This window comes from Hemitrygon akajei, chromosome 7, assembly GCF_048418815.1.
Source record: "Hemitrygon akajei chromosome 7, sHemAka1.3, whole genome shotgun sequence".
Lineage (NCBI taxonomy): Eukaryota > Metazoa > Chordata > Chondrichthyes > Myliobatiformes > Dasyatidae > Hemitrygon > Hemitrygon akajei.
This window is the reverse complement of record NC_133130.1, coordinates 162,873,596-162,897,437: the sequence shown is the minus strand read 5'-3', so window position 1 is coordinate 162,897,437 and position 23,842 is coordinate 162,873,596. Positions and strand designations below refer to the sequence as shown.

Sequence of the window (23,842 nt, the reverse complement as noted above, 5' to 3'; positions counted from 1 at the left end):
TACTCCAAGTGAAGCCTTACCAGTGATTTATCTGCTAAAGTGGACATTGGACTTACTGGCCTAAAATTATCTGGCTTATTCATGGGTCCACATGAAAGAATCCTGAAAGATCATTCAAGGAGGAAAATGACTTTCAGTGCAGAACTGTTCTGAATGCAAAATGTACCGTAGATTCCGGACTACAGAGCGCACCTGATTTTTAGCCGCTGGCACTAATTTTAGAAATAAAATCATTTTTTTAAATGTAAAGGCCGCACCGGATTTTAGGCCGCACCGGATTTTCGGCCGCAGGTGTCCCACGTTGTAATATGAGATATTTACACAGAAAGATATTACACGTGAGGATTTTTTTAACTTTTAATTAAATCCATATGGTAACAAAAACAAATACATATTGCAAATGCTTTTTTTCGAACCGTGCCCGTACGCGGCTACTTTTAAATATACGTTGCGTATACTTCTTTACTGAACAACATTCCAATATCTCCTAACGACTGGTAAAAAATATATATACTGCAGCCTACCAGGAAAAGTTATTGATACCTTTAACTTAAAAGCAGAGTTCGCTCGGATCCAAAGCCGCTCGCGTAATGCCGCTCCCCCCCTCCTTTCCGTTTCATCGCAAACGGCATTTAAAAGCAGATTTCGCTCAGATCCAAAGCCGCTCCGCCGCTCGACCCCCTCCTTTCCGTTTCATCGCAAACGGCATTTTCCCACAAGACGCCGCGAAACCGGGTGTGTCGTCATAGCATCCCGCGATGTAGTACAGAAAACAAATATAGTTTAAACTAAGAGGGTAGGTAGCACAATGCTTCGAGTGTTTTCCATGTTGATGAGGGTGAGTACAAATGACTGATTTACAATAATTTAATTGTGAAAGTGCGCTTGATTTATCGTACAATTTCATTGGACCTCTGTGAACTACTCATCAATTTTATTGGTCTACTGTTACGAGGCAAAATGTTTACGAGGCGGCATGAAAAAAACCTTGCATTAGCCGCATCGGATTATTGGCCGCAAAGTTCAAAGCTGTTCAAAATGTGGGAAAAAAGTAGCGGCTTAAAATCCGGAATCTACGGTAATTCAGAAACTGAAAACAAAAATAGTAGAAGCTGGTATAATGTGCATTCCTGAACCTACGTCATAACTAATGTGGCCAAATTCATCTAGATCAATGATTGAAATTTTATTCAGGGCCATTGAATGTTGCAGATAATTATTTTCAGTAAGCAAGTGGTTAATATACAAGTTTAATAAAGTCTATACATTTATTCTTTTTCATGTAGACTCCATTAAAGGATAAAATTATCTTTTCTGGCAATCTGTACCAATATTTGGAAGTAAACAGAAAGTGGAAGAATAGACATTTTGTTATACGTGATGACTACAGTGTGGAGTACTATGACGGCAAAATGGTATGTATACTTTATGGAAGTGTAATGTGTTGCAATTAACACAATAAGTAAGTTATTTTCTGCTCTCAATATTTTTACCACCTCTGGACCTACAGCACCCTCATATTAATGTATGTCATGCCCTCAGTAGCCATTTTATTAGGTACCTCCAGTAAATATTCGTGGTCTTCTGCTGCTGTAGCCCATCTACTTTAAGGTTAAATATGTTGTGTGTTCAGAGATGCTCCTCTGCACACAACTGTAATTATTTGAGTTACTGTTTCAAACCTGTCAGTTTGACCAATCTGGCCATTGTCCTCTGACCACTCTCATTAATATGGCATTTTTACCTAGAGAATTACCCAACATTGGATTTTTTTTTTGTCTTTCACACCATTCTTTGTAAACTCTGGAGACTGTTGTGTGTGAAAATCCCAGGAGATCAGAAACTTGAGATACTCAAAACTATATCATCTGGCACCAACAATCATTCCATAGTCAAAGTCACTTTGATCACATTTCTTCCCTGTTCTCATGTTTGGTCTGAACAACAATTGAACCTCTTGACCATGTTTGCATGCTTTTATGTAATAAGTTGCTAATTAGATATTTGCATTAATGAGCAGGTTTACAGGTGTGCCTAATAAAGTGACCACTGAGTATATGTCAATGACTACACTTAATTAAGTCTGCACCCTGGAGTTCATTTAGTGCAGTGTGATTTGACTCAAATTAATTATTGTTTCATATTTTTATTATACTCTCAAATCAATCTACAGAACCATTTTAACACAGGTAGTTCAGGCACAAGGATTCGCAATTTATTTGTGTAAATGGAAGTATAAAATTGCAGAGTAACATAAATAGACAAAACTCTAGAACAGCTATTCATTTCAATATAACACAAATCTGAATCATCAAATCATCATGTGAGATCATTAAATGAGGTGACTGTTTATTTGGTTTAAAAAAAGCTAGGAACTCCAAGTCCAACAAGAATCAGGATTTTATTTGCATTTGCTCAGAATGCAGTTACCAATAAAAATATGGCATTGATGAATGGAATTTTAGCCTTTATAATTTGAGTTTTAAAAAAAACCATGTATGTTATCTAGGCATTCTAGGGAAAGTGTACGTTTATTTAGGGAGCTTTTGAACTTACACCTCCAAGACCCCTCTGTATGTAAGTGCTGTTAAGTGTCCTGACAATAATTGTATACATTCCTCATAACTCCCAAAGTACAATGTGTCATATTTATTTGGATTAAACTTCACCTACGACTTCTGCCACATTTTCAATTGATATCCATCCTTTGACGCTTAGAAAGCGCTCCTTTGCACCCTCCCCCTCTATTTGGAAAATTGAATCACTCCTCCATTTTGCTGCTGCCAAAGTACAGGCAGAAGCTGAAACAAGAAGCAGCCATAGTTAAAACTGTCCACTGTTGGTCTGACCTCCATGCTACAGGACTGCTTTGATGACGTCAACTGGAATGTCTTCCATGATGAGAATGTCTCCGAGTTCACAGATGGGGCCACAAGTTTCATCTGAAAGTGCATTGAGGGTGTTGTCCCCCAGAAATTGGTCAGGGTCTATCCAAACTAGAAACCTGCGTCAACAGTTCCGTGCGAGCAGTACTTACCACATGGCACAGAGCTTACGTTGCTAGTAATCAGCAGGAACTCAAGAAATGCAGTTACGATCTGCGCAAAGTCATCAAGGCAGCAAAACATTACAGGGACAAGATTCAGATACAACTTTCCACCAACAACACAAGCAGCTTATGGCAAGATCTGCACACCATCACAGACTTCAAAGCTAAATGCAGTGGAGAGTTTCCAACATCGCTGCCTCTCTCCCAGATGAGCTAAATCTTTATTACACTTGATTCAATGTTGCCAAAACTGAGCCCCTCAGGTGACCTGCAGCTTGGTCATCTCTGAGGCCAAAGTACGCAGGTATTTCCAATGAGAGGACAGTGGCAAGGTTATGGGACCAGATTGCCTTCTAGGGCGGGTACTCAGGATGTGCTTGGCACAACTGGCAGGTGTGTTTACAGACATTTTTAATCTTTCCGTCTCCCAGTGCAGAGTGTCCTCCTGCTTCAAAACATCCACCATTGTTCCAATACCTAAAAAGACCAAGGTAATGTCTGAATGACTGGTGTCCTGTTGCACTCACCTCAATAATAAGCAAATGCTTCGAGAGGCTGGTCAAGGACGCATGCTGCCACCTACACTGAATCCCCTACAATTCACCTACCGACACAACTGATCAACAGATGACGCAATAGCCACAGCTCTACACTCCATCCTTACACATCTGGAGAAGAAGGATGCTTATGTGAGAATGCTTTTCTTGGACTACAGTTCAGCATTCAACCCCATAATTCCCTCCAGGTTCGACAGGAAGCTCAGAGACCAGTGTACATCAATGACTCTCACAGGCTGCAGGAATTGTACTGGTTTTCCTCTTAAATATACTCCTTCTGAACTACTTCTGTTGTGATCTGTAGCATGTAAATTTCCTCTTAAGAACGGACTACAAAATTACATCAATGACCTTCAGATCTCATATTTGATGGTTAATTGTGGAGCAGGTGAGCATAGCACCTTTAAGGGTCAATATCATGGCCGCAAATGCAGCAGGAGAGGCAGAATTTAAATCAGGCTGACGCATAGAAGGGTGAGGCTTCCTCTACCTAGCATCTTGTTAGCGAATGTACAGTCACTAGAAAATTGACAATCTCAGGGCAAGGCTACTGTGTCAGAGGCAGATGAGGCAGATCTCAATTGTTTGTTGCACTGAAAATTGTTTAAATATGGATACATTGGATGCAATTATATAACTAAGGTTTTATGATTTTCAGAATAGATCGAACTGTGAACCCTGGTAAGGAAAAAGCTGGAGGCGTATGCATTTTGATCTATTCTCGTTAGTGCATGGACTCTGGGGTTATGTCAACTTCTTGTTCCCCTAACTTAGAACAACTAATGATTAAATGTAGACCATTCTATTTGCGTTGGGAGATCTTATCTGTGAATCTGACCGCAGTTTACATAGTACCTATGGGCGATTATAAGCAAGCTCTCACGAAGCTGCTCCTAGTGCTTACTGGGTGTATAAGATGAATAAACTCGTGCTTCCATCCGGGTACTGATATCAGTTATAACCAATGTTTTAATGACAAACTCTGCCATCTTCATTAGGGATGATACCTGTGTATGTCTGGTCTAGAGGTACTTATACCCTTATGGTCCATCCCTCCTGATTGCTTAGTCCTCATCCAATCAGGTTTCCTCTCTCCCACCTTGTTTACAATCAAATTGCAGCTCTTACTTAGAGCAAGACCTTAGTCATGTTAAAGTTCTTTTCCTCTAGTTTTATGTCAATGGTTTCTTTTACCAGGCGATCTCAAAACCCATTGGCACGGCACAGTACTTTTGTGCCATCAAAGCCAATCCTATGGCCATTGCAAACACGATGTTCTATTACTGCCCACTTCTCTGGGCAACCCAACGTAGACCGGTTCTTTTTACTTTGATCAACTGTGTGGAAACTATTTTGGACCAGGAGAGTCTCCTAAGGAACTAAGACAATTACAGACGATGTTCCTGCAAAATGGCTACAAGGTGGCGGAAATCAATCGGGCCGTTAGAAGGGCCGACGGGAAAAACCAGGAAATCGAACTGAGGAGGAACCCTTTGCTACCTCCTGTCTTCTTTATATTTCCACAGTTTCTGGAAGGATCAGCAAGATCCTGAAGAAATACTAGATTAATACCATCCATAAGCTCAAATCACAGCCTATGCAGGTAAAAGATAACCTGGGATTCAGGTTGGCTGGTGTTTACAGGATTCCCTGTGAGTGCAGAGCAGCATATGTCAGCCAGATAGGGGACATGGTAGAAACCTGCATCAAGGAGCGCAGGAGGTGTATCCATTTGGGTTACCTGGAGAAATTGGTGGTAGTAGGACATTGCATTCCCAATAGCCATAGGATTGACTTTGGCACAAAGCTGCTGTGCTTTTGGGACTGCCTGGTAAAGAAAGCCATTGAAATAAAACTAGATGAAAAGAATTTTAACTAAGACGAAGGTCTCGCTCTAAGTAAGAACTGGAATTTGATTGTAAACAAGGTGGGAGAGTGGAAACCTGACCAAGTGAGGACTAACCAATCAGTAGAGACAGACTACAGGGGTATAAATACCACGAGACTAGATATGCACAGACATCATTACTGATGAAGATGGCAGAGTTTGTCATTGAAAAGTCGGTTAGAGTTGATACCTGTATCCAGCTGGAAACCCAGGAAGAGTTTATTTTGCATGATGTCTGTAATGAGGAAACAGCTCAACCTGACAGATTTCAAATTATAGTTGGCAACTTTAATCAGGCGTGTTTGAAGAAAACCGTGCCCAATTATCACCAGCATGTAACCTGTTGCACCAGAAGTCCCAACAGAATAGACCACTGCTACACTACGATAAGGAATGCCTATTTTTCTTTCCCGAGACCGCATTCTGGCAATTCGGATCATTTGACTGTACTCCTACTACCTGCATACAGATAGAGACTAAAGAGTGAGACACCAGAGATCAAAACAACCAAGAAGTGGTCACAGGAGGCAGAGGAATAGTTGTAGGATTGCCTTGGGTCAATGAGCTGGGCTGTGCTCAAGAACTCATGAGGATCTAAATGACTATACAAGGATCCTAACAGGCTTCATTAAAACAGCTGTGGATGATGCCACAAAATTGTTCAAGGTTATCCCCAATCGGAAGCCCTCAATATTGAATGAAATCCAGAATCCGCTGAGAGCCGGATCAGAGGCATTCAAGCCTGGAGATCAAGAATGCTCCAAGAGGTGCAGGTATGATCTCCGGAATGTCATCCCTCAGGCGAAGTGGTGATTCCAGACTAAACTGGAATCAATGAGGCATGCTTGACAGCTGTGGCAGTGTTTAAATGCCATAACCTCCTACAAAGTTAAGTCTTGTGACACAAGTCTGCAGAGCTTTCACTTCCAGATTACCTCACTGCCTTCTATACTCACTTTGATCACCAGAACAGGCAGCAGCAATTGCGCACCCCACATGACTCCCGATGATATTATCTTCTCATTATTCTTGTTATTATCTGAAGATGGCATACAGTCTGCCTTCAAAAGAGTGAATCCAAGGAAGCATCCAGCCTAGGGAGTATCTGGCCGAATACTGAAGACCTGTGCTGACCCACTGGCTGGTGTATTCACAGACATCTTCAGCCTCACTCTCCAGCAGTGTACCAGTGTCCAAGAAGAGCATTGTAACCTATCTAAATGACCATCACCCGGTGTTACTTACATCCACAGTGTTGAAGCATATTAGCTCCTGTCTGAGTGGTGACTTGGATCCTCTCCGATTTGCCTACTGAAGTAACGGGTCTACAGCATTTAACAGCATTGTCCCCTCAAAGCTAATCAGTAAACTCCAAGACCTGGGCCTCAATACCCCATTGTGCAACTGGATCCTGGATTTCCTTACTTGCAGATCCCAGTCAGTTTGGATTGGCAAAAATATCTCCTTCACAATCTCCATCAAGAAAGGAGCATAGCAGGGATGTGTACTTAGCCCCCTGCTCTACTCACTTTACACCTATGATTGTACAGCTAAGTACAGCTCCAATGCCACATACAGGTTTGCTGATGACACCACTGTTGTTGGCTGTATCAAAGGTGGTGATGAATCAGCATACAGAAGGGAGATTGAAAATTTGGCTGAGTGATGTAATAACAACAACTTCTCACTCAGTGTCAGTAAGACTAAGGAACTGATAGTAGACTTTAGGAGAGAGAAACCAGAGGTCCATGAGCCAGTAATCACGGGAAGATCTGAGGTGGAGAAGGTCAGTAACTTTAAATTCCTTGGTGTCGCTATCTCAGAGGACCTGTCCTAGAGCCATCATATAAATATAATTACAAAGAAAGCAGGGCAGTGCCTCTACTCCCCCAGGAGTCTGCGGTGATTTGGCATGTCATCAAAAACCTTGGCAAACTTCTATAGATGTTTTATGGAAAGTGTACAGACTGACTGCATTATGACCTGGTATGGGAACACCAATGCCTTTAAGCAGAATGCCCTACAAAAGGTAGTGGATTTAGCCTGGCAGATCACAGGTAAAACTCTCCCAATCACTGAGCATATCAACATGAAATGTTGCCGTAGAAAAGCAGCATCCATCATCAAAGATCCTCACCACCGTGGCCATGCTTTTTTCATCAGGTAGTAGGTACAGGTGCCTCAGCAGTCGCACCACCAGGTTCAAGAACAGTTACTACCCCTCAACCATCAGGCTCTTAAACAACAGGATAGCTACATTTATTTAAGGACTCTTTTATCTTGTTACTTCATGCTAGTTATTTATTATCTGCATTTGTACAGTTTGTTTACAGTTTACAGATTCTGCTTACAGTTAACAGATTTCGTTTACAGTTACTGTTCTATAGATTTGCTAAGTACGTGTTCAGAAAAAATCTCAGGTTTGTAACATTTATGTACTCTGATAATTTTTACTTTGAACTTTGAGAGTGCAGAATAGTGTTACAGTTGCAAAGACAATACAGTGCAGGTAGACAATAAAGGGAAGGCTATTATGATGTATTGTAACTAGGTAGGACAAGAATCAGTCTTATTTTAGGCAGAGCTATGGTTTAGCTGCTTTCGAACATCCTGTATACCATTGAATAGGATTGGGACTAATTTGTATTGCAGCATTTATTTATCTGCCTTTCAGTAACTTAGTTGATGAACTGAAGAACAAGACTCCACGTCATGCTACTGGAATTGAGGCAGAGGAAATTTGTTGTCCTCTTCCTTAAGATGTTGCACAATTAATCTTTGCAGTTTTCTTGGTGGTATTCCTGTACTTTAGTCATTCATTTGTTCTGCCTGAACGTTTCCTCTTTTTTTTAAGTAGCACTTTGAGGGTTGTGATGCCCTGGAAATTTTATTTTACTTATATAACCTGGTTACTGTGGTCATCTTCTCAGCATGATTGGGTTTAATAAAATAGCTGACACTGATCCTGATGGTTGCAGTGATCTTACAAAGGATTGTGAAAACTGCTGTGAGGATCATTGGAGTCACCCATCTGAGATATTTATCAAGAGCACTGCTTATGCAGGGCCCTTAACATTGTCAGCGATCCCTCCCATTTGTGCAACAATTTCTTTGACCCCCCCCCCTCCCCCTTCCATCAGGCACAAGGACAAGGACTGTTAGGTTGGGAAACAGCTTCTTCCCCAGGCCATGAGACTACAGAACTCCCTGCCACAACCCAAGTCTCAGCATTTATGAAGCTCCAGTAGTATATAAAACCATGAAATATTACAGCACAGAAACAGGCCTTTTGGCCCTTCTTAGCTGTGCCATACTATTTTTCTGCCTAGTCCCACTGACCTGCACCTAGACCATATCCCTCCATACCCCTCTCATCCATATACCTGTCCAAGTTTTTCTTAAATGTTAAAAGTGAGTGTGCATTCACCATTTCAACTGGCAGCTCATTCCACACTCCCACTACTCTCTGTGTGAAGAAGCCCCCCCAATGGTCCCTTTAAACTTTTCTCTTTTCACCCTTAACCCATTTCCTCCGGTTATTTTTCTCTCCTAGCCTCAGTGGAAAAAGCCTGCTTGTATTCACTCTATCTATACCCATCATAATTTTATACACCTCTATCAAATCTCCCCTCATTCTTCTATGCTCCAGGGAATAAAGTCCTAACCTATTCAACCTTTCTCTGTAACTCAGTTTCTCATGTCCCAGCAACATCCTTGTAAGCTAATGGTTGCCAACCCGTCGATCACGATCGACTGGACAATCTTTGAGACTTTCCCAGTAGATCCCGAAAAAAAAAATAAATAAAAACACAAATACTGTTCAGAGATTGTTTCCGGGTTGCAGGGTTTTAGTTCCATTCTTTCTGCCCAGTGCGCATGCGTGTAGCTCCCCCGCCACGCGCTGGTCCCCAACCACTGGGCCGCAAGGAAACAATATGAGTCAGCTACACCTTTCCTCATTCCCTGTCACGCCCACTGTTGAACTTGAACCCACGCGAAGTCATTATCCAAGCGTATCAGGGATCACTGGTTGGCCTCAGGTAACTGGCCGCTTTGTGCAGCCAGCGAGAAGTGCAGTTGCTACTGGCCTGGAGCGCGGACAGATGGGTGCTGCCTCTGAACCTGTTTACCACACCGAATGTTCATGGGGAACCTGGTGCTAAAATATTTGCAGGCGACTTAATTCGGGCTCAGGGTTCAGTAAGTAGTAGAGCAGCTACTGCGCTGTGATCTACTGAAACAAACTTTTGTCGGCCGATAGATCCTATAAGGGGGTCGGGCGCGGGCCTGTCGCACTCCTCGCTTGCTTGGTCACTCTCTCCGGAATGTGACCACCGCAGCCTCGGTACGGGAACAGATGCACCTGGCCAAGGCAGCAAGTGGGACAGCAGGGAAGTGCCGAGAGCCACGTAAACGAAATTGCAGAATAGACTGGACATAAGGAACCTGCTTCGAGTATCGCTGTATTCCGGTCATGCTTAACAGCCCCCCCCCCTCCCGTCGGCCGGTCCTCAAGAATATTTTCAATATTAAACCAGTCCGCGGTGCAAAACAAGGATGGTGACCCCTGGTGTTCATACATTATTTCTACTTCCGGGTTGTGGGGTTTTACTTCCGGTCTTTTCTGCCCCGGTGCGCATGTGTGTAACTAATCGATTTGGAGTCGATCTTGCTTTTCACTAAGGCTGAGGTAGGGGATCTTGGGCTTCAAAAGGTTGGTGACCACTATTGTAAACCTTCTCTGCACTCTTTCAACCTTATTAATATCCTCCCTGTAATTAGGTGACCAAAACTGCTCACAATACTCCGAATATACTGTTTACTTTTTATCTTGTGTTGTAAATTACTTTATTTGTGATATTATTACCTTTGTGTTGTATGTGAGTTATATGTGCTGTGTTGTTCACCATGGTCCAAAGGAACGTTGTTTTGTTTGGCAGTATACATCCGTACAGTTAAATGACAATAAACTTGAATTTGAATGTCTAAGGTGAAATGGCTTCAGTAGAAATCGACATGCTTTGTCTCTAATTTTTTTATATAGCATTACACTATTTTTAAATGTTGAGGGAAAAACATGAGACAAAGGTTCTTTGTGGCAATTGTTTGGGAGTGTCTATATTTTTGAAAGGAGCATTGTGTCAATTATTTCAGATTACTGAATAGCACAGTTACACCACACCTTGGCAAACAGGTTAGTTTTTGTCTGTGATGCTGACCACAAATTGGACACAATTGGACTACAATCCTAAATTGGAGAAGGGCTTTCTGATAGTATTACACAGGGGCATGCAAGAGTTGAATGGAATAAGTTTTTGTTTTTGTGGGCAAAGGCAAGTAGGAAGCTTTTAAAAATGAAATAACAAGTGTTCAAGGCCTGCATGTTCCTGTTACAGTGCAGCACAAGGCTGGAAGGAATAAAAGACCTGAAATGACAATAGACAGTAGGTGCAGGAGTAGGCCCTTCGGCCCTTCTAGCCAGCACCACCATTCACTGTGATCATGGCTGATCATACACAATCAGTACCCCGTTCCTGCCCTCTCCCCATATCCCTTGACCCCGCTATCTATAAGAGCTCTATCTAACTCTCTCTTGAATGCATCCAGAGACTTGGCCTCCACTGCCTTCTGGGGCAGAGCATTCCACATATCCACCACTCTCTGGGTGAAAAAGTTTTTCCGCATCTCTGTTCTAAATGGCCTACCCCTTATTCTTAAACTGTGGCCTCTAGTTCTGGACTCACCCATCAGCGGGAACATGCTTCCTGCCTCCAGCGTGTCCAATCCCTTAATAATGTTATATGTCTCAATCAGATCCCCTCTCATCCTTCTAAATTCCAGTGTATACAAGCCCAGTCGCTCCAATCTTTCAACATATGACAGTCCCACCATTCCGGGAATTAACCTTGTGAACCTATGCTGTACTCCCTCAATAGCAAGAATGTCCTTCCTCAAATTTGGAGACCAAAGCTGCACACAATACTCCAGGTGGGGTCTCACCAGGGCCCTGTACAGCTGCAGAAGGACCTCTTTACTCCTATACTCAATTCCTTTTGTTATAAAGGCCAGCATGCCATTAGCTTTCTTCACTGCCTGCTGTACCTGCATGCTTGCTTTCATTGACTGATGTACAAGAACACCTAGATCTTGTTGTACTTCCCCTTTTCCTAACAACTCCATTTAGATAGTAATCTGCCTTCCTGTTCTTGCCACCAAAGTGGATAATCTCACATTTATCCACATTAAACTGCATCTGCCATACATTTGCCCACTCACCCAACCTGTCCAAGTCACCCTGCATTCCCATAACATCTTCCTGACATTTCACACTGCCACCCAGCTTTGTGTCATCAGCAAATTTGCTAATGTTACTTTTAATCCCTTCATCTAAATCATTAATATATAGTGTAAACAGCTGCGGTCCCAGCACCAAACCTTGCGGTACCCCACTGGTCACAGCCTGCCATTCCAAAAGGGACCCGTTAATCGCTACTCTTTGTTTCCTGTCAGCCAGCCAACTTTCAATCCATGTCAGTACTCTGCCCCCAATACCATGTGCCCTAATTTTGCCCAATAATCTCCTATGTGGGACTTTATCAAAAGCTTTCTGAAAGTCCAGGTACACTACATCCACTGCCTCTCCCTTGTCCATTTTCATAGTTACATCCTCAAAAAACTCCAGAAGATTAGTCAAGCATGATTTTCCCTTCATAAATCCATGTTGACTCGGACTGATCCTTCTACTGCTATCCAAATGTGTCATAATTTCATCTTTTATAATTGACTCCAGCATCTTTCCCACCACTGACGTCAGGCTAACCGGTCTATAATTCCCTGTTCTCTCTCTCCCTCCTTTCTCGAAAAGTGGGACAACATTAGCCACCCTCCAGTCAGCAGGAACTGTTCCTGAATCTATAGAACATTGGAAAATGATTACCAATGCGTTCATGATTTCTAGAGCCACCTCTTTAAGTACCCTAGGATGCAGACCATCAGGTCCTGGGGACTTATCAGCCTTCAGACTCAACAGTCTATCCAACACCGTTTCTTGCCTCATGTAAATTTCCTTTAGTTCATCCTTTACCCTAGTTCCTTTGACCATTATTACGTCTGGGAGATTGTTTGTGTCTTCCCTAGTGAAGACAGATCCAAAGTACTTGTTCAACTCATCTGCCATTTCCTTGTTTCCCATAATAAATTCACCCTTTTCTGTCTTCAATGGTCCAATTTTGGTCTTAACTTTTTTTTGCTATTCACATACCTAAAGAAGCTTTTAGTATCCTCCTTTATATTCTTGGCTAGTTTACCTTCGTACCTCATTTTTTCTTGGCGTATTGCCTTTTTTGTTATCTTCTGTTGCTCTGTAAAAGCTTCCCAGTCCTCTGGTTTCCTGCTCATCTTTGCTATTTTATACTTCTCTTTCATTTTTATGCTGCCCTTTACTTACCTCGTCAGCCACGGCCGCCTTTTACTCCCCTTAGGATCTTTCTTCCACTTTGGAATGAACCGATCCTGCACCTTCTGCATTATTCCCAGAAATACCTGCCATTGTTGTTCCACTGTCTTCCCTGCTAGGGTATTGTTCCATTGAACTTTGGCCAGCTCCTCCCTCATAGCTCCATAGTTCCCTTTGTTCAACTGTAATACTGACACAACCGATTTTTCCCTTCTCCTTCTCAAATTGTAGGTTAAAACATATCATATTATGGTCACTACCTCCTAATGGTTCCTTTACCTCCAGGTCCCTGATCAACTCCAGTTCATTGCACAACACTAAATCTAGAATTGCCTTCTCCCTGGTAGGCTCCAGTACAAGCTGTTCTAAGAATCCATCTCGGAGGCACTCCACAAACTCCCTTTCTTGGGGTCCGGTACCATTCTGATTCTCCCAGTCTACCTGCATGTTGAAATCCCCCATGACAACTGTATCATTACCTTTGCGACATGCCAATTTTAACTCTTCATTCAACTTACACCCTACATCCAGACTGCTGTTTGGGGGCCTGTAGATAACTCCATTAGGGTCTTTCTACCCTTAGAATTTCTCAGTTCTATCCATACTGACTCTACATCCCCTGATTCTATGTCCCCCCCCCCCTCGCAAGGGACTGAATATCATTCCTCACCAACAGAGCCACCCCACCCCCTCTGCCAGTCAGTCTGTCCTTTCGATAAGATGTATATCCTTGAATATTCATTTCCCAGGCCCTGTCCGCTTGAAGCCATGTCTCTTGTTATTCCCACATCATCGTACTTGCCAATTTCCAACTGAGCCTTAAGCTCATCTACTTTATTCCTTATACTTCGTGCATTCATATATAATACTTTTAATTTGTTACTCCCCTCTCCTTTCATATCAATTCCTATTTCACTTGGCTATACTGTATTATCTCTTCTTGAGCTTTCTACTCCACTGATTCTGTTGTCCTTTTTAACTTTTCTTATTTTCACTTTCCCTTTAACTGCATCCTTATATTTCCAGTTCATCCCCGCCCCCCAACTACTTAGTTTAAACACATCCGTGTTGCAGTGGCAAACCTGTCTGCCAGAATGCTGGTCCCCTGCCTATTAAGGTGCAACCCGTCTCTTTTGTAAAATTCATCCCTACCCCAAAACAGATCCCAGTGGTCCAAGAATGTAAATCCTTGCTTCCTGCACCAGTTCCTCAGCCACACATTCAGATCCATTATCTCTCTGTTCCTGCCCTCTCCAGCACGAGGAACTGGAAGCAAACCAGAGATAACCACCCTGGAGGTCCTGCTTTTCAGCCTTCTTCCGAGTTCTCTGAAGTCCCGCTGCAGAATGTCCTTCCTCTTCTTCCCCATGTCATTTGTGCCGACATGCACTACCACTTACGGCTGTTCACCTTCACCCTTGAGTATTCCCTGCAATCGGTCCGTGATGTCCTGGATCCTAGCACCAGGGAGGCAACATACCATCCTTAAATCTCGCCTGTTGCCGCAGAATCCTCTTTCCGTACCTCTCACTATGGAGTCCCCTACTACTACGGCTCTTCCTGATGTCTGACTCCTCGGCTCTGCTTCTGCACCAATTTTTGGCTCGCAGACCTGTCCGCCTCCCAGACTGGCAGTATCTTCTGTCCTGACAGCTTCCAAGAGGGTGAACTTGTTTATGAGAGGTACATCCCCTGGGGTCTCCTGTATTTCAAGCATCTTTTCCGTCCTCATCGTCGACCCCTTTCTCTCTTCCGGTATCCTCGGTGTAACCTCACTGTAGGTCCTGTCCAGAAAACTCTCATTTTCGCGGATGAACCTGAGGTCATCCAGTTCTTTCTTTAGTGCTGCAACATGCTCCTTCAGAAGCTGAATCTGGACACATTTTCCACAGCTGTAGCAGCCGGGGGCACCATCAGTGTCCCTGACCTCCCACATCATGCACGTAGCACACTGAATCAGCTTAGCAGTCATGACTTCACCCTCTGCAATTGTGCCTGGCGTAGTCTTCTCGCCGAAGACACTCAAGCCAAAGACTAGCACTTCTCACACCAGGCACTTCCCTCAACCAGGCCGCTTTCGGACAGGCCTGGACCAAGTAACCAAGAAGGTCTTCGAGGACAGGGCTATAGATATAGTCTATATTGTGGGTTCCCAACCTTGGGTCCACAGATGGTAGGGGTCCATGGCATAAAAAAGGTTGGGAGCCCCTGGTCTGTATGGATTTCAGTCAGGCTTTTAAGATTCTGCATCATTAGCTGCTCTGGAAAGTTAAATTGCATGTGATAGGGGGAGAGCTCCATGAATGGATACTGGTTCACCTTGAAGGTCAGAAGCAAAGGGTGATGGTGGACAGTCTGGAGGCCCGTGACCATTGGTGTGCATCGTGACACAGTGTTGAACCCTATGTTATTTATCGTCTATACCTATTATTCGGATGTGAATATACAAACCATAGTTGGTAAGTTTGCAGATGGTGTAGGTTTATTGTAGACAGTGAACCAAGTTCTGAAGAATTGCAGCAGAATCTTGATCAGCTGGGTATGTGGCCAAGGAAAGGCATATGGCGTTTAATTTGGATATGTGCAGAGTGGTATATTTTGGGAAGACAAACCAGGATAGCACTTTCACAATGAATGATAGGACCCAGGAGAATGTTGTATACCAGAGGTACCTAGAACAGTGAAGAAAACCTTTGGCTTCTTCATAAGGATTGTAAAAGGCTTCATAAGGTTTTAGACTCAGCCATCTCCATCATGGAAACAAGGCTTCCTTCCATTGAGGACATGTTCAAATGGCAGTGCCTAAAAAAAGCAACATCCATCATTAAGGATCCTCAGCATCTGGCACATGTCCTCTTCTTATTACTACTATTAAAGGGGAGATGGAGAAGTATGAAGATCCACACAGCATTTTCAGAACACCACCTTCTCGTCTGCCATCAGATACTGTACCTGAGTGGTCCACGAGCACACAAATGCTACCTTACTGTTTCTCTTGCACCATTTATTTATTTTGTATTGTTTATTATTGTAATTTGTTACACCTGCAGTACTGCCACAAAACAACAAATTTTATATCTAATGATACTGACTCTGGTACACTGGCCTTCAGTCAGGACATTGAGAATAAGAGTCAGGATATTATATTGCAGATGTACATGATATTGGTGAGGCTGCTTTTGGAGTATTGCGTTCAGATTTAGTTGCTCTACAATAGATAAGATGCCATTAAATTGGAAAGAGTGCAGAAGAGATACAGGATGTTGGCAAGAGTCAGTGGACTGGGCTATAGGGGGATCTTAGAACGGCACAGAAACTGATCCTTCAGCCCACAATTTTGTGTCAAACTAACTGGAAGTTAAATGGCCAACTAAAGTAATTGCCTTCTGACTAAACAATATCCCTTCATTCTCTGTACATTCATGCGCTATCTAAGAAATTGGGTAGATTAGGACCTTATTGCTTGGAGCATATTGCTAAAGAGTGTCTAACATCAAGCAGAGCATAGAAAGGGTGAATGCACACAATCTTTTGTTCAAGGTTGTAGGACTGAGAACTAGAAGCCACAGATCTGAGGTGAGAGGGGAAAGATTTAATGGGAACCTGAGAGGTAACTCTTCTCCACTCAGAGGGTGGTCCGTATGTGGAACATGTTGCCAAAGGAAGTGATGGCAGGTACAATGACAGCAAAGACACCTGGATAGCTACATGCACAGGAGAGACTGAGTCAAACACAGACAAATGCTTGAGGCTTGGATGAGCATCATGGTCATCTTGGATAAGTTAAGTTAAAGAGCCTGTTTCTGTGCTGGATGACTGACACTAATAAAAAATGAATGGAAAATTATAGGCAGCCTTTGTCAAAACTGGCTGAAGATGACTAATGTAACACATTTGTTTTCTTTAGAAATAGATCTGAGTAGTAGATCTATACCATTGTAAATTGTCCTGAATGTGATGATGAGAGATAGAATCTGGTGGATTTTATGAGAAAGTGCAGAGAATAGATCTTCAGAGATGTTGACATGCAGGAAATTGAAACTGTTCATCCTATCCACTGTTAATCCTTTGATGAGGATTGGTGTGTGTTCCCTCAACTTTGCCTTCATGAAGTCCACAATTAGTTCTTTTGTCTTACTGACACTGAGTGCAAAGTTGTTACTGAGACACCTCACAACCAGCTGATCTAGCTCACTCCTGTATCCTCCTTGTCAATATCTGAGATTCTCCCAACAACAATTGTGCCACCAGCAAATTTATAGATGCCATTTGAATAGTGCCTATCCACAGTAATGAGTGTAGAGAGAGTAGAATAGCAGGCTAAACACACATTCTTGAGGTGTGCTTATATTGATTGTTCGCAAGGAGGAATTATTTCCAATCTACACCATCTCTGGTCTCCCGATTAGACCTATTGTAATGGTAGGGAAATTGAGCACATCCAAGTCCTTATGAGTTCAGTAGTAACACTTAAAAGAAGTTTGAATAGTACACGGATGAGGAGATTGGATAGGTATGGGGCAGTATGGAGGGGTTTGGATAAATACATAGATGGTGGAGATGTGAGCGGTATGGTTATGTACATGGATGAGGGATGTTTGGAGGGGTTGGGAAAGGAACACCCCCAACTCTAAGCATCCTTATCTTATGGGTAACTCTTATGCAGCACATTATTGAACGCCTTCTGGAAATCCAAGTAAATAACATCCATCTTTTCCCTTTTATCCACTGTGCTCATTGTATCCTCAAAGAACTCCATTAAGTTTGTCAAACAGGACCTGCCTTTTCTGAATCCGTGCTGTGTCTACCTGATGGATCCATTTCTTTTCTGATGCCTCCCTATTTCTTCTTTAATGATAGTTTCAAGCATTTTCCCAACTGCAGATGTCAAACTAACTGGCCTATAGTTAACTGCCTTTTGCCTGCATCCTTTTTTGAACAGTGGTCTGACTTTCACCATCTTCCAATCTGCCGGGCACCTGCCCAGAGTCCAGAGTATTTTGGTTAATTATCACCAATGCCTCTACTATAACTTTTGCCATTTCTTTCAGTACCCTGGGATGCATTCCATCGGGACCAGGAGATTTGTCTATCTTCAGGCCCATAATTTTGCTCAGCACTATGGAGGGGTTTCGTTAGGTACTTGCATGCGGCACGTATTTAGGGGTTTGAGTAGGTACACAGATGAGGGACATATGGATTAGTTTAGATTGGTACATGGATAAGGCTGATGGAGGAGTTTGGATAGGTACATGCATGAGGGATGTATTGGGGGTTTTGGATAGGTATATGCATCAGGCATATATAGAGGGTTTTTTATATACACGTGGATGAGACGGGTATGAAGTGGTTTGGATTGGCACATGGATGAAGAATTGAAGGGTTTGACTAGTTACAGGAATGAGGAACCTATGGAGGGATTTATGTATGTGGATGTGGGGGTATGGATGGGTTTGGATAGGTAATGACTGAGGGACGTATGGAGGGTTTTTTTGGATAGGTACATGGATGAGGGACATATAGTGGTGTTTGTATAGTTACATGGATGAGGGGTGTATGGAGGAGTTTGGATGGGTACAGGGCTGATGAATATGTGGAGGGCTTGGATAGGTACATGAATGAAGGATGTATGGATAGGCATATGGATGAGGGACATGGAGGGGTTTGGATAGGTATAGGATAAGGTGTGAATGGGGATGTTTGGATAGATATGTGAATGATGGTATAGAGTGGTTCAGATATGTACATGGATGAGGGTCTGGAGGGGTTTGGATAGTTGCATGGATGATGGATGAATGGAAGGGTTTACAAAATTACATGAGGAATGTATGGAGGAGTTTAGACAGGTACATGGATGAGGAATGTATGGATAGTTTTCAGTAGGATCATGGGTGATGGACCTATGCAGGGGTTTGGATAGGTACTTAGATGAGATGGGTATGGAGGGGTTTGGATATGTACTTGAATGTAGAGGGTATGGAGTGGTTTGCATAGGCACGTGGATGAGGGATGTATGAAGGGGTTGAACAAGTACCCGGTACATAGATGTGGAGGAAGAATGGAGGGGTTTGGACAGGTCCTTGGATGAGGGACATACATACAGAGGGAGTTGGATAGGTACATAGTTGTGGGGTGTATGGAGAGGTTTGCATAGGTACTTAGATGAGAGTCATAGAAACATAGAAAACCTACAGCATAATGCAGTCCCTTCGGCCCACAAAGCTGTGCCAAACATACCCTTACCCTAGAACTTACCTATAGCCCTCTGTTTTTCTAAGCTCCATGTACCTATCCAGGAGTCTCTTAAAAGACCCTATTGTATCCGCCTCCACCACTGCCACTGGCAGCCCATTCCACACACTCACCACTGTCTGCATTTTTAAAAAAAACTTACCCCTGACATCTCCTCTGTACCTGCTTCCAAGCACCTTGAAACTTTGGATAAATACATGGATGAGGAGTAGATGGAGAGGTACATGGATAATGGAAGTATTGATGGGTTTTGGATAGGTACATGGATAGAGGAGGTATGGAGGGGCTATAGGTTCTTGGATGAGGGATGTATGGAAGAGTTTGAATAGATACAGAAATGAGTGATGTATGGAGAGGTTTTGATAGGTACTTTGTTGATGGACGTATGAAGGGTTTTCTATAGGTTCTTGCATAGGTGGGGTTATGGAGAAGTTTTGATAGGTACATGGATGATTAATGTAGGAAGGTGATTGGATAGTTACATGAATGAGGAAAATCTGGAGGGGTTTAAATAGGTTCATGGATGAGGGATATATGGAGGGGTTTGGATAGGTACATGTAAGAGGGATGCATGGAGAGGTTTCAATAGGTACGTGCATAAGGGACTATGGAGGAGCTTGGGTAGACACATGAATGAAGGGACTATGGAGTGGTTTGAATAGGTACATGGATGAAGGACATATGGAGGTGTTTGGATAGGTACATGCATGAAGCATATTTAGAGGGGTTTTGATAGAGACACAAATAATGGATGTATAGAGGGGTTTGGATAGTTACATGCATGAGGAACGTATGGAGGGGTTTGGATAGGTACATGATATATGTATGGAGGGGCTTCAGTTGGTACTGATGAGGGTAGTATGGAGGGGTTTGGATAGGTACGTGGTTAAGGGACATGAGGAGGTGTTTATATAGTTACATGGATATGGAGGGGTTTGATTAGATATATGGATGATGGACATATAGAAAGGCTTGGATTGTACATGAATGGGGAGGGGTTTGGACAGGTTCATGGATGACGGGGCTATGGCAGGGTTTGGATAGGAACATGGATGAAGTGGGTATGGAGGGATTGGATAGTGTCATGGATAAGGACATATGCAGGTGTTTGGGTAGATACATGGATGAGGGATTTATGGAGGGTTTTGGATATGTACATGGATAAAGGATGTATGGAGGGGTTTGGATAGGTACATGCATGTGGAATATATGGAGGCGTTTGGACAGGTACATGGATGAGGTATATATGGAGGGGTTTGGATAGGTTCATGGAAGGGGGATTTATGAAGGGGTTTGGTTTGGTACACAGATGAGAGGGGTATGGAGACCTTTGCTCTGAATGCAGATCCATTGGACTAGACAAAAAATCACTCTGACATGAACTGGATGGGCATAAGGATCTGTTTGTATGTTTGTAGTACTGACTGTATAAATACTTGAGTTCCAGTTTAAGTTGTAGGTGTAGCAATCAGGCAGGGAAAGTGAAGTTATGACCAAACATCAGGGTAGCAACGATCACATTGAGAGAGACCACTTCCTGATTCCATTCATGACCTTGCATAACAAAACTAAATTCCTTGAATTCTTAAAATTCTGTGTGTTGGATCTAATCCAGATTATTGGCTAGCAAAGCTATACCATAACTTTAAAATATAACCTTCATATGAATTCCATTCATAGTCTTGTACTGTACATTCTGGCTTCATCCTGCCCTTTTCTAAAGTGCCTGGTTGCAATCTATCATTGCAGAGACGATTTGATTTGTGGGAACCAAGTGCATCGGGTATTTTCATGTCTGTGCCTGTAGGACTCAAATTACTGATCCTTTGTTGGTAATGATTGTAGAATTACATTTAAAAGCACATCAAGAATGGAAGGAATTAAGGACAAAAAAGCTGCTTCAGTTTAAATCCCACACATTTCGAATAAGAAGACAATGCTATATTTAATGCAATTCTTTCTCCTGGTTGCTTTTCTAATATCCTGCTTTTTAAGTTTAGATTTTGTTTTCCAAATGTTAAACTGTGTTTGTGCAATTCAGTTCCCAAAGAAGTTGAAGATTTGCCAGGTGGCCCACTAAAGAAAGAAAGAGGAAACTGGGATCCATAGACCAGTTAGGCAGATTTCAGTTGTTGGAAAAATACTGCAGTCTTTTATTATGGGGGTGATACGAGGCTATTTGGAAAACAAAATAAAGTTTGAGTAGAAACAACATGGATTCTTAACAGATCTCATGGATTATTTTCGCTAATGTAACTAGCGAAATGGTTAAGGGTGAGACAATTGTGATGCATTTACACTTTCAGAAGGCATTTGATAAGGTACCACACGATGATTAAACAAAATTGGCGCACACAGTACTGGATTAACCATATAACAATTACAGTATGGAAACAGGCCATCTCGGCCCTTCTAGTCCGTGCCGAATGCTTACACTCACCTAGTCCCACTGACCTGCACTCAGCCCATAGCCCTCCATTCCTTTCCTATCCATATATCAATCCAAATTTTTTTTAAATGACAATATCGAACCTGCCTCTACCACTTCTACTGGAAGCACATTCCACACAGCTACCACTCTGAGTAAAGAATTTCCCCCTCGTGTTACCCCTAAACTTTTGCCCCTTAACTCTCAACTCATGTCCTCTTGTTTGAATCTCCCCTACTCTCAATGGAAAAAGCCTATCCATGTCAACTCTCTCTATCCCCCTCATAATTTTAAATACCTTTATCAAGTCCCCCCTTAACCTTCTACGCTGCAAAGAATAAAGACCTAACTTGTTCAACCTTTCTCTATAACTTAGGTGCTGAAACCCAGGTAACATTCTAGTAAATCTTCTCTGTACTCTCTCTATTTTGTTGACATCTTTCCTATAATTCGTTGACCAGAACTGTACACAATACTCCAAATTTGGCCTTACCAATGCCTTGTACAATTTTAACATTACGTCCCAACTCCTATACTCAATGCTCTGATTTATAAACACCAGCATACCGAAAGCTTTCTTCACCACCCTATCCACATGAGATTCCGCCTTCAGGAAACTATGCACCATTATTCCTAGATCACTCTGTTCTACTGCATTCCTCAATGCCCTACCATTTACCATGTATGTCCTATTTTGATTAGTCCTACCAAAATGTAGCACCTCACACTTATCAGCATTAAACTCCATCTGCCATCTTTCAGCCCACTCTTCTAACTGGGCTAAATCTCTCTGCAAGCTTTGAAAACCTACTTCATTATCCACAACGCCACCTATCTTAGTATCATTTGCATACTTACTAATCCAATTTACCATCCCATCATCCAGATCATTAATGTATATGACAAGCAACATTGGACCCAGTACAGATCCCTGAGGCACACCACTAGTCACCGGCCTCCAATCTGACAATCAATTATCCACCACTACTCTCTGGCATCTCCCATCCAGCCACAGTTGAATCTATTTTACTACTTCAATATTAACACCTAACGATTGAACCTTCCTAACTAACCTTCTGTGTGGAACCTTGTCAAAGGTCTTACTGAAGTCCATATAGACAACATCCACTGCTTTACCTTCGTCAACTTTCCTGATAACTTCTTCAAAAAATTCAATAAGATTTGTCAAACATGACCTTCCACACACAAATCCATGTTGACTGTTTTTAATCAGACCCTGTCTATCCAGATAATTATATATACCATCTCTAAGAATACTTTCCATTAATTTACTCACAACTGACGTCAAACACACAGGCCGATAATTGCTAGGTTTACTCTTAGAACCCCTTTTAAACAATGGAACCACATGAGCAATACGCCAATCCTCCGGCACCATTCCCATGTCTAATGACTTTTGAAATATTTCTGTCAGAGCTGTCAGAGTTTTGTTATTTCTACACTAACTTCCCTCAAGGTCCTAGGGAATATCCTGTCAGGACCCAGAGACTTGTCCACTTTTATATTCTTTAAAAGCACCAGTACTTCCTCTTCTTTAATCATCATAGTTTCCATAACTTTCCTACTTGTTTCGCTTACTTTACACAATTCAATATCCTTCTCCTTAGTGAATACCAAAGAAAAGAAATTGGTCAAAATCTCCCCCATCTCTTTTGGCTCCACACATAGTTGTCCACACTGATTCTCTAAGGGACCAATTTTATCCCTCACTATCCTTTTGCTATTTATATAACTGTAGAAACCCTTTAGATTTATTTTCACCTTACTTGCCAAAGCAACCTCCCATATCTTTTAGCTTTTCTAATTTCTTTCTTAAGATTCTTGTTACATTCTTTATATTCCTCGAGCACCTCATTTACTCCATGCTGCCTATATTTATTGTAGATCTCTCTCTTTTTCCGAACCAAGCTTCTAATATCCCTTGAAAACTATGGCTCTCTCAAACTTTTAACCTTTCCTTTCAACCTAACAGGAACATAAAGATTCTGTACCCTCAAAATTTCACCTTTAAATGACCTCCATTTCTCTATTAAGGATTGATTCATGGCAATCCTAATCCAATGTTGAGGAATAATAAGGTAATTTTCAAGCTGTAAGCTTTTGACAAGTATGGCATTACAGGGCTTGGGCACCAGCTGTCAAAATCTATATCATAAATGTGGCCACCCTTACTATGAAAGATAGAGGAAGT

General features: G+C 42.3%; 1 protein-coding gene across 1 annotated transcript in view; it reads left to right on the top strand.

Moving 5' to 3' along the window:
• LOC140731124 (protein Niban 2-like) overlaps nucleotides 1-23,842 on the top strand; it is a 235,456-nt gene that overhangs the window by 100,228 nt on the left and 111,386 nt on the right. The window contains exon 3 of the mRNA XM_073052442.1: nucleotides 1,287-1,415. Coding sequence (XP_072908543.1) covers nucleotides 1,287-1,415 — 129 coding nt within the window. The remainder of the gene's footprint in view (nucleotides 1-1,286; nucleotides 1,416-23,842) is intronic.